Below are 12682 nucleotides of genomic sequence, written 5' to 3'. Positions count from 1 at the left end.
AAGAAACCGTTTAATAGGTTTTTGCTGTCGATACTAAATCGCTTTTGGATTAATAGAATCTTATCACGGATTAGATATAAGGTTTGTTGTTTCTTGGCTGTTGGTTATGTAAATTGAATATTATACATGCACTGGAATTTGGAATACATGTTCATCAGATGAAATTATGCTTGAGATTTACCTTTTCTTATCAGATGATTTATTTTCATCTCAGATTTAAAATTTTGTTCATTCTTTTCTGCAGAAATTTCATGCCTTGCGAGAACGGCTCATATCATTGGCATTTGATGTGATTTCATGTGTACTCGAAACTGGTCCTGTAAGTTTAAAGTCCATATTCTTAGAATATTTTTGAAGGTTTTTCAGTTGGCAATATGTTTCTGTTTTACAAATTGTGGTCTCTGTGATTGCTTACTAAATGGAAAGAAAAATGTTTCAAGGAGGTATTTATCAATCTAAATGTCATATTTTAGAAGCTTATAAAGAGAACTCGTATAGCAACTTAAAAACTGTTAGGTTTGAGGAATGAAAAACTTATAACTATCTGAGATGATGTGTTTTGTTAATGTACTTCCTGTAGATTGTGACTTTTTGTGAATGCTGGTTAATTTCATTTGCCGTTGACTTGCAATCTATAAAATCTTTGTAATGGAAGGGTGATATAAAGAAACTCGTTCAGCACATGAGCATGTGGTGTGGTGGGGAGAGCAAGAAAACTTTTGCCTTGCCCATGTGGGTTCAAACCTTATTTAGGTTTGTCTTGACGAGAAATATGTGGGTGGCAGTGAGGTCTTGAAGCTCATGCAGGAACACGTGCAAGGTGCACATCGGGGTTATAACCGACCCATCATTTATTTGGATGACATCCCATTATTGTTGAACAAAAAAGAAATGTTTTCCCTTTTCTTTGTCAATGATGCTTTTCCCAATTGGTAAAATTGAGGTGCTAATGTAGTCACCACCAAGTTTAAAGTCTCACAACAAAGATGATGTAAAACCTTTGTAGACTTTAAGCCTTGTGCAAGATTATGGAGCCTTCGGGCATGATATAATGAATTCACGGTGAAATAACCGGAATAACATGACCTTATTCTTGGGTTTTCTACCCATTTGGTAAGAAAAAAAGTTGTTAGAGTAAATTATGTCTACTTATTTTTCCTTGGAAATACATCCCCAAGAAACCCTTGAGTAATTCCCCGCATTTTAAGGATGGTACCCAATGTAAAGCGGGTTGCATAGGCTATTATTGCTAACCCAATGTGGAGATTGATTGAGGCCAATGTTGCACGAAACGCCCCCCTAAGGTTCCAAATCAAGAACCGCGTCCCATACGGATCCGTGGGGGATCCACAATTCGAAAATTCGGAACCGCAGATCGGGCCGACAAAGACGATTCTTGGAAATTCAAAACCGTATAGATCCAATTTGTAGTTCCAGGTTTTTTAACAACGGATCCGCGGTGGATCAGGCATGGATATGTACGGATCCCGAGTGGTTTCGATGCATGATGGGCGGTTTTGCGGCGACCGACCCATAAATCATTTTTTCAGTTTTTTTTCTCTAACTTGAGTTGGGGGTGGGTTTAGGGTGAGTTAGGGAAATAATAAATGGGCATAAAGCTAATTACCCCTCTCATTTTAATACTCTTGTATTTTTGGAGAGCTTGGAAAAGAGAGGAGAAGAGAGCTTGGAGAAGAGAGGCTTGAGGAGAGCTTGGAGGAGTGAAGGAGGAGGAGCTTGGAGGAGTAAAGAAGGGCTTCCATCTACAGGAGCTAAAGAGGTAAGTGCAAACCCCAAACTCCCTTAGTTTTCTGTCATTGTTGTTTGTATTTTTTCTCCTCCCTCTCCTACTCTTTCCCATTTTTTTTCTTGCTTATTTCATTGCAGGTCGTCCATCTATATTCATATTCCAAAATGGTGTTCTTTTGGCTTCTATGTATCATTTCACTTTTGGTTTTGATGATGGCAAGGGGGAGTAGTTATAGAAGGGAAAAAGAACAAGAGGATAGTGGTCCCCATATGAGTGACCCATTGTATGATGAGGAGGAAATGTTTGAAGAGGAAGGGGATGAAGAAGACACTGAAATGCTAGAGGGGAACGCTGCATTGACACCCTTGTGGAATTATGTGACCAAACTTGAAGGGGGAAAAGGTGGTGGAAGCTACAAGTTTTTGTGCCCTCATGATTGTCATGGAGGAAAACCATATAGTGGTTCATATACCCGTGTGAGGAGGCATCTTTGTGGGGTGTTGGAAAGTGATGACAAAAAGGGTGTTGTGGCGATAACAATTTTCCCTAAGGTTTCGGCTGAACAAAGAAGAAAATACATCCAAATAGAGGAGGTTGCACAACATAAAAACAAGAAACAAAAAACTCATTTTGAATCAGGTGCAACCTCTTGATTTGGTAGCTCATCTCCTCATGGTACTTTCGCAACCTTTGGAAGTAGAAGAACAATAGGGGATTTCTTGAATGTTGCTGGGAGGGATGATGTGTATGGAAAGATAGTTCGATTTCTTTGTGCTTGCGGTGTACCATTCAATGTGCTTTGCTCTCCCTATTGGCATGATATGGTTAAAACCATCAATGAAGCCCCAAAAGGATACAAGAGCCCCAATTATGAGAAAGCTAGAACAATGTTATTAGAAAGAGAAAAAGCAAAGGTTAGGAAGGGTTGATTGTGGGGTATCCATTGTATCAAATGGGTGGACAAATGTTAGAAACCAACATTTAATAAATGCTCTTGGTGTTTCTGCTAGTGGTGTAGTGTTTCTTACATGTCATGACTCCTCCATCGATGCAACTTCCCAAAACATTGTAGATCTCCTATTGCAATCAATCAAAGATGCTGGTCCTAATAATGTGGTTCAAGTGATCATTGATAATGCAACAAATTGTAAGGCAACAGGAAAAATTATTAAGTGTACTCATCCACACATCTTTTGGTCTGGGTGCTTGGTGCACACATTGAACCTTTTGATGCATGATATTGTGAAGCATAAAGAATGTGGATGGATTAATGAGATTTACAAGAGAGGGAAACAACTCATTAAATTTATCACAGGACATACAAGGGTAAACTACTTTTATGGCACTTACTCCAAGTTGTAGTTGTTTAAACTTGCAAAAACAAAATTTGCAAGTTATTATCTCACCTTTAGGCGGCTAATGAAGGTGAGGCACTTTAAGTAATATGGTGACCTCTGAATCATGGGATGACATTAACACTAATAAAGATGGTGCTAATGTAGCCAAGGACACTATTCTTGACAGTTACTTTTGGTCACAAATTAAATATGTTTTGCAATTCACCAAACCAATTTATTACATGATCAAGTTTGTAGATTTAGATCGGCCAATAGTTGGGGAGATGTATGAGCAAATGGTTAGCATGTTGGGGTAGATTAAAGACATTGTTGAGCCTAAAGATATCACCTTGTACAATTATATTCGTGCAGAGGTGGAAAAACGATGGGATATGCTAAATATTCCATTGCATGCCTTAGCATAGGTTCTGACACCTACATAGTATCAACCATCATGGATTTCAACACCAACACTTGGGGGGGGGGAAGATAGGAGAAAACCGCACCAAGATACTGAGGTTCTATCTTGTTATATGAAAGCATTGGATAAATTAGTCCCTAATGAGGAGGACTCTGCCATGCTACAAAAACATTTGAGCAACTATACACTTAGCACTGGTCCATTTGGGAGCATGCATTCAATTAGAGATCGAGAGAATTTATCTTCTCTTGAGTGATGGAACATGCATGGAGGTGCTACTCCACTTCTACAAACTTTGGCATTGCAGGTGTCATCACAGGTGGTAAACACTTCTTCTGCAGAGAGGTGTTGGAGCTCTTATTCTTTCATCCATAGTGTTAAAGGTGTTGACAAAACTAGGGGTGTTAAAATTGGCAACCAGGGCAAAACTTCATGTGGGTCATCTTATTCATGGCTGATAATATTTTTATTAGATTCCTCTCGTCGAGAGGTGTAGGATTGATATAAAGATCATTTGATTCCGATAATTATTTTTGGAGATATGAATTTATTTTGATTATGGAATTATTATCAAGCCGACCTACAACTCATGTAGGCTTAGAAGCCCAACAGTTGCATCTATTCAAACACCAACGTTGTGTATAAATATAAGAGGACTTTTCCTCATTTGCACTCACTTTTCTCATCACATCTCTCTCTCTCCACTGCAAAGAAATGAGTCTCTTCTCTACTGTGCAGAAATGGGTCTCTCTCTCACACATGTGAAGCCGGAAGCTATTGAACCTAAAGCTACAACTGCAGAAGCAAAGATTGACCTGCGTGGCCTAGAAGGTCTCCTCTTTGGAACTGCGCTGTAGGTCCATCTGGATCTCCTCTGAAGGCCGCAACTTTTGGTGGTGGAATGAAGTCAATCCGACGAACGGTTTGCAAGATATCGACTGCCCTAGTTTGAAGCCGGAAACTGCTGAAACTGAAGCTGCAACTGCAGAAGTAAAGATTGACCTGCGTGGCCTAGAAGATCTCGTCATCTGAACTGTGCTGTAGGTTCATCTGAACCTCCTCTGAAAGCCGCAACTTTTGGTGGTGGAATGAAGTCAATCCGACGAACGGTTTGCAAGATATCGACTGCCCTAGTTTGAAGCCGGAAACTGCTGAAACTGAAGCTGCAATTGCAGAAGTAAAGATTGATTTGCGTGGCCTAGAAGATCTCCTCATATGAACTGCGCTGTAGGTTCATCTAAACCTCCTCTGAAAGCTGCAACTTTTGGTGGTGGAATGAAGTCAATTCGACGGTCGGTTTGTGAGATATCGTCTGCCCTAGTTTGATAATGAAGCCGCTAATGCTGATGCTTCTGATCTAGGGTTTGCTACTGCTAATATGAATCAGATTTATTGTACTATTTCTCTCTGCTGAATTATTGAAGATAAAAGAAGATTTGATCAAAGGGTTTCCCCACACATTGTGGGGTTTGTCCCTGGGTAGCCGCCACATCTTGTGTCTCTTGTCTTGGTTTGTTTTCTGTTGATCGTTTAATGTTCTATCTGCACTTTACTTTATGTACATGTGATTGCTAATCTGTGGAATATAATAAGAGAAAGAAGTAAACTGTTATAAGCATAGAAGATACCATAACTTAACATGGTATCAGAGCTGAGGTGAAGACAAAGCTCGAGCAAGAGCAAGAGCAATCATTGAAGAGAAGATTGGCAAGGCTATCCTAAAAGAACTATGGGGTCCTCAACACTCTTTCCTGCCGAAGACAAGCTCCGTGAGAAAGATGACTATCACGCATGGAAGATGTCTATCAATCTAACCCTAGAAGCTCTAGGAGTGTTGGACCATGTAAGAGGCAATATTGTTGAACCTCCATCAAATCCATCCACTGCTGCATGGAACAAATGGAAAGCCAAATAAGTCAAAATAGAAGATCATCCGGGACTCTATCGACAAGCACTTGGTGGCCTACACTCTGAACTGGACACCTCCAAGGAAATCTACGATAGACTGGGAAATGGCACTCACGACTCTTGAAGGATTACCATCCGAATGGTACGTGTTTAGGACTACTCTTTTGAACTATAATGTAATTCCTGGTTTCGAGGAATTAATGGCTAGATGCATTCAAGAAGAAACAAGGGAAGAAGAGCAAGAAATGCCCATGCCTAAAGGTCCTCCTGCTGCCTTTTCTTCTCATGCTAAGAAAAGAAATAATTCCGGGACTAAATCAAAAGGAAAGGCTGGAAGAAAAGGACGATGTTACATCTGCGATAAAGCAGGTCACTATGCAAGGGAGTGCCTTGATAGAAAGGACTCACACCAGGACGATGATCAAAATCCCTCTGATGGCAAATCAAAGGAATGACAAATTCAACAGCAAAGGTAAGAGGAGAGCTGGGGATCGAGGAAGAGGACAACCATTCAAGAAGGCTAGAAAGTCCAGGATGTATTAAATGCACCTGACCTCAAAAAGAACCTAGTGTCCATCTCGGCAATGGAAGACAAAGGCTACAAGGTAACCTTCAACAATGGCAAGGTATGTATATGGAAAAATAATGTTAAAGATGCCTTTACTCTTGGGTTTAGTGTTGATTCATTATATCAGGTCGATGGAAGTCCGCTAGGTGTCATGTCTTGTGACACAACTCTTCAGTCCGAACTTTGGCATCGGAGGTTTGCCCACCTTCATTACAAAGCTCTACCCGATGTAAGACAGATGGTAACAGGGATGCCCGAATTCCAAGTAGAGAAAGAAGGTGTATGTCCGGGATGTGTCGAAGGAAAGCTCAAAAGGGGACCATTACCCTCAAGCCAAAACAAGACCTCCGATATATTACAGTTGGTTCACTCAGGCATATCTGAGGCTGGCATTAAGAGGGAGACTACTACACCACGTACTCCTGAGTAGAATGGTGTGGCGGGAAGGAAGAACCGCACGAGTGTGGAAGTTGTCCGGGCCATGGTACATGATCAAAGACTTTCGAAGTTTCTATGGGCTGAAAGTACAAACACTGCTGTATAGCATTGGGTTCCAAGACTACTGAAGAAAAGTTCACTGGTAAGAAACCTGATGTTTCTCATTTTAGAATTTGTGGAAGCCCTGTATATTTTCATTTGCCGAAAGAGAAAATAAATAAATTGGGTGCATCTGGAAAGAAGGGAATTTTCGTGGGCTATGGTGAAAATACTAAAGGCTATAGAATCTATGTAGCTGGTCAAAGGGAAGTCGTAATTAGTCATGATGTCACCTTTGACGAAGATATGGCACTCAGCAAGGTGAACAATCTTCCGACTTTGAGGAGCTCTCAAGAAGCCAACACCAGGGAACCGAAAGAAAAGGATGATGAATCAATGCCTGATGTAGAAGAACCCATGGATCCAATTGATCCTCCTCCCCATGAGCCTTCCTCTTCTAAGAAGAGGCCTTCATGGCTTGGGGGCTACTTGATGATGTTGAAGGACATGCTGCACCCCGAGGAACCTTTCGTGAAAGTAAGAAACCTAATAGGTGTCAGGGATACCTGACCATCATGAGCACGATCATACAAAATAAGCCTTCATCATTCTCAGACGCCGTTAAGCATCAAGTATTGAAGGATGCTATGACCGAAGAATATGAGTCTATCATGAAGAATGATGTCAGGGAAGTAGTTCCCAGACACTAGGACAAGACAGTGTTTACTTCCAAATGGCTTTACAAGATAAAGCATGCAACAGATGGAAGTACAGAAAAGTATAAGGCTCGTTTTTTTGCTCGTGGTTTCTCCCAGAAGGAAGGTATAGACTATGATGTGATATTTGCACCTGTTGCCAGATATATGACCATCCGCTCGATCATAGCCCTTGTCGCTTCACAAGGATGGAACCTACATCAGATGGATGTCAAGACTGCGTTCTTACACGGCTCGATCAAAGAAGAGGTCTACGTGGAGCAACCCGAAGGATTTGAAATTTATGATCGAAAATCTCATGTATGCAGGTTGAAGAAGGCTCTCTATGGGCTGAAGCAAGCACCCCGAGCATGGTATGAGAGGATCGACAGCTACTTGATGAAGCTGGGATTCACTAGGAGTGAAGCCGATCCTAACCTTTACTTTAAGGTTGAAGATGACAAGCCTCTCATACTGGTGTTGTATGTGGATGACCTCTTTCTAACAGGTGCAGACCCTCTCATTCACAAATGTAAGAGGGAGTTGGCTTCTGAATTTGAAATGAAGGACCAAGGACTTGAAGTATGGCAGAAGCCAAGGGAAATTTTCCTATCTCAAGGAAAATATGTGGTAAAGATATTGGAAAGATTTGGTATGATGGACTGCAAGCCTGTGACTACCTCGAGGATCTTAACTTTTAGAAGTTATATGGTAGTGATGTCAGACCAGATTTGGGAAATGCCTCTGAGTTTCAAAAACTCATTCGCGTTGATGTTCTTGGTGAACCTCCGTTTGAACATATGTTTTGCAGTTAGCACTGTGAGCTCATATTTGGTTGAGCCTCACTACATTGATGCCAAGAATCTTCTAAGATATCTTCATGGCACAATTACTAATGGATTGAGATACACTACCGGAAATATGAAACTGCATGATTATTCGAATGCTGATTAGGCAGGTAGTGTGGAGGATCACTGGAGCACTTTTTAGTGCTGTTTCTCTTTGGATTCTGCTTCGATATAATGGATGAGCAGGAAGCAGAAGTCGGTTGCCATAAGCACCGCCGAGACCATATACATATCTACGAGTATGATCTCGTATGAAGTTGCCTGGTTGGGGAAGCTCTTCAGTGAGCTGTTTGAACACATACCATTATGATTCTTTGTAACAACCAGAGGTGGGATTCGATTATTGAGGAATCCTGTATTCGTCGATTGCTCCAGCAGATAGACATCATCTGGGATATGGTAAGTCGATGAGCAAGGAGGCTCCATCGCATTAAGATGATGTACAGGTCGATACACCTTGTCAAAGCCCCGAGGAAAGATCTAATCTGTGATTTTCCCAAACGACTTGGAGTCGTCAAGAAACCCTTGTACAAGGATCCTGCATGTTGCATACATTGAGCTCTGGGAGCTTTGAGGGCTTGCAGTTCTTACTAGAGCAACATACGACCACAGGGTGACTCATCCTCCCGTGGTGGTGCGCACTGGAACAAGATGACTCGCTCTCTTGTGGGACAAGATGATTCGCTCTCTTGTGGAACATGATGATTCACTCTCCTGTGTAGCAGGATTGATGTGTTCTTTTGTGAGGCCTGGATTGATGTGTTCTCCATGGCGGCCTGGATTGATGTGTTCTCCATGGCGATTGTAGCAGGATTGATGTGTTCTCCTGTGAGGACTGGATTGATTAGTTCTCTTGTCGAGGCATCCTACCCATGCAGTCTGGGACTCATGGGAAGTACCTCTCATCTGATCAATGAGCGGGGAAATGAAGTTAGGGACCATAGGAGTACCGATGAACGCATTGTGTATCTATCGTACTCCCTATGCTAGGATGACCTCCATTGATTTGAGATCAATGGTACTGGTCTGGGACCAGTGGTAGGAGTTGTACCATACTATGACGCTGACTTCGGGTCAGTTGGGACTGGTCTGGGACCAGGGGTACATACTCCGAGATTGACTTCGTGTCAGTGCAGTACTGGTCTGGGACCAATGAGAGTGGTACATACTATGACACTGACTTTGGGTCGGTTGATACTGGTCTGGGACCAGTGGTACACTCTCTGAGACTGCGATACTGGTCTAGGACCAGTGGTAGGAGTTGTACCATACTATGACGCTGACTTCGGGTCGGTTGAGACTGGTCTGGGACCAGTGGTACATACTCCGAGACTGACTTCGTGTCAGTGCAGTATTGGTCTGGGACCAGTGAGAGTGGTACATACTATGACGCTGACTTCGGGTCGGTTGAGACTGGTCTGGGACCAGTGGTACACTCTCTGAGACTGCGATACTGGTCTGGGACCAGTGGTAGGAGTGGTACTTACTATGAAGCTGACTTCGGGTCGGTTGAGACTGGTTTGGGACCAGTGGTACACACTCTGAGACTGACTTTGAGTCAATGGAGGATGATACTGGTCTAGGACCAGTGGAGTTGTACTCACTATGACGCTGACTTCGGGTTGGTTGAGACTGGTCTGGGACCAGTGGTACATACTCTGAGACTGACTTTGAGTCAGTATGATACATCCTTGATCATTTCTTCTTCTTCATAATTCGGACAAAAAGTAGAGCAGAACAGAACAATGCAAGAACAGAGCAGAACAATACTGATCAGTACAGGACAGAACAAGACAAAGCAGAATAGGCAGAATAGAGCAGAGCAGGGCAAGGGTTAGGCTGTACAGGGCAGTGCATTTGATGGATGAATAGTAACGACCGATAGACAGATTGCAGATGAAGTTGTCCCTAGTTGAGAGGGAGTGTTAAAATTGGCAACCAGGGCAAAACTTCATGTGGGTCATCTTATTCATGGCTGATAATATTTTTATTAGATTCCTCTCGTCGAGAGGTGTAGGATTGATATAAAGATCATCCGATTCCGATAAGTATTCATGGAGATATGAATTTATTTTGATTATGGAATTATTATCAAGCCGACCTACAACTCATGTAGGCTTAGAAGCCCAACAGTCGCATCTATGCAAACACCAATGTTGTGTATAAATATAAGAGGACTTTTCCTCATTTTCACTCACTCTTCTCATCACATCTCTCTCTCTCCACTGCACAGAAATGAGTCTCTTCTCTACTGCGCAGAAATGGGTCTCTCTCTCACACATGTGAAGCCGGAAGCTGTTGAACCTGAAGCTGCAACTGCAGAAGCAAAGGTTGACCTGCATGGCCTAGAAGATCTCCTCTTTGGAACTGCGTTGTAGGTCCATCTGGATCTCCTTTGAAAGCCGCAACTTTTGGTGGTGGAATGTAGTCAATCAGACGAAAGGTTTGCAAGATATCGACTGCCCTAGTTTGAAGCCGGAAACTGCTGCAACTGAAGCTGCAACTACAGAAGTAAAGATTGACCTGCATGGCCTAGAAGATCTCCTCATCTGAATTGCGCTGTAGGTTCATCTGAACCTCCTGAAAGCCGCAACTTTTGGTGGTGGAATGAAGTCAATCTGACAAACAGTTTGCAAGATATCGATTGCCCTAGTTTGAAGCTGGAAACCGATGAAACTGAAGCTGCAATTGCAGAAGTAAAGATTGACCTGCGTGGCCTAGAAGATCTTCTCATCTGAACTGCGCTGTAGGTTCATCTGAACCTTCTCTGAAAGTCGCAACTTTTGGTGGTGGAATGAAGTCAATCCGACGGTCGGTTTGTGAGATATCGTCTGCCCTAGTTTGATAATGAAGCTGCTAATGCTGATGTTGCTGATCTAGGGTTTGCTACTGCTGATATGAATCAGATTTATTGAACTATTTCTCTCTACTGAATTATTGAAGATAAAAGAAGATTTGATCAAAGGGTTTCACCACACATTGTGGGGTTTGTCCCTAGCTAGCCGCCACATCTTGTGTCTCTTGTCTTGGCTTGTTTTCTGTCGATCGTTTAATGTTCTATCTGCACTTTACTTTATGTACATATGATTGCTAATCTGTGGAATATAATAAGAAAAATAAGTAAACTGTTATAAGCATAGAAGATACCATAACTTAACAAGGGGCAACAAGAGTAGGTGATTTTTCTTATTTGATAATTGTTTGTGATATATTTATTTTTATTTTGATTAGCTTCTTCTTTCACTTGTTTCTTATTAGTGTTTACTTCATCAAATAGCTACCAAACCATAAAGAACAATAAGACAAAGGACACAAGATATAAGCAATCAACCAGGGCCAAAACCTCTCCAATCTTGAGAGGAAAACCCACAAAATTCTTCTTCATATAGAATCTTCATTTGATGAATTCCAAGACCTAGGCCTTGGACCAATAACCTTTCCAAGACCAAGTCAATGCCTTTCCTTAATTAGTTCTCCTTCCACAAAGTCAACCTAGCCTTTCTGTGGTAGAAGCTTCTCCTTTGACCTCGTTTTCGGACCTGCAACTTCTTGATTGTAATTCGGCCTAACTGCAGAAACCCTAGGCTGTACGTGTGGATAAGATCATGGATAAATTGTCCTCCTTTCTCCTTCGCTCGGTGAGATACTTCTTCAGCAATTCGGCCTTTATGATGATTATTTTGCCACCCAAGTTCGGACTATTATGATGACTGTAATTTTGATCTTCTTGTAGTAGTGAGAGCCTTAATTTTCTTCGCTCGTGTGAGATATTTCTACCCCAAAACAGTTAAAAAATTACTTCGCTCTTCTTTCTCCTTCCTTAGCTAGGAGTTAGACTCCTTTCTTCTTCTTGATCGAACACTTGATGATGCTTGAGTGAGTGTATTTTGAGTGAGGTCGAGCTTGCCTTTACATAGTCCTTCTTGAGTCCTCAAAATAGGTTGACATCATCTTCTAGAGAGGCCCACTACTCCTTTGAAGGCTGACTTGGTCATTTTGCATTTAACAATGTTATGAAATCAGCTCACAAAAAGATAGAAAAGATAGATCAACGCCTTAGAATTCAGCCTCTTCGAGGGGGCAACCTCCTTTACATTACACAATTGAATGATTCTTTGATGATTCAAATGACAAAACCTCCTTTTCTAAGGAGTCACAATATAACCCAACTGACCTAACAATAATAATATAAAGCCACAAAAATAACAATAGAGGGATTCTATGGGGCACAGTAATAACAATATGGGGACAAATAGGGGCACAACAATATTAATAAGGGATACAACTACAATAGTAATGGGGTAATCACTAGTATTATAGGGACCTAACATGCCCCTCTCCTTCAAAAAAGTGTTGTCCTCAACGCTTGAATAGTTTTGGATGCTTCTGTATAAAATTCTCATCCTCCCATGTGGAATCTTCAGCGGATAAGTTCTTCCACTTGATGAGATACTCTGAAATTGATCGATTTCGTAGCTGTCGAGTTCTTGTTTCTGTGACTGCTTCCGGTTCCAATATAATTTTTCCTTCCTTGTCAAGTTCTGGCAATATTGTTTGAACTGGGAGCTTGTCACCTATAACCTTCTTTAAACATGAAACATGGAAAACTGGGTGCACTCGAGAAGCTGCAGGAAGCTCCAATTTGTATGCCATAGTACCAATCTTTTGCAACACCTTG

General features: G+C 41.7%; 1 protein-coding gene across 1 annotated transcript in view; it reads left to right on the top strand.

Annotated features, from left to right (window-relative positions):
* Positions 1–12682, top strand: part of LOC149250193 (ARM repeat superfamily protein) — a 289306-nt gene that overhangs the window by 81189 nt on the left and 195435 nt on the right. The window contains exon 8 of the mRNA XM_089458935.1: positions 245–319. Coding sequence (XP_089315061.1) covers positions 245–319 — 75 coding nt within the window. The remainder of the gene's footprint in view (positions 1–244; positions 320–12682) is intronic.

This window comes from Pinus tabuliformis, chromosome 7 (assembly GCF_031772625.1).
Source record: "Pinus tabuliformis cultivar Carrire ecotype Pingquan chromosome 7, CPIR1, whole genome shotgun sequence".
Classification (NCBI taxonomy): Eukaryota; Viridiplantae; Streptophyta; class Pinopsida; order Pinales; family Pinaceae; genus Pinus; species Pinus tabuliformis.
This window is presented reverse-complemented; position numbering and strand designations above follow the sequence as displayed.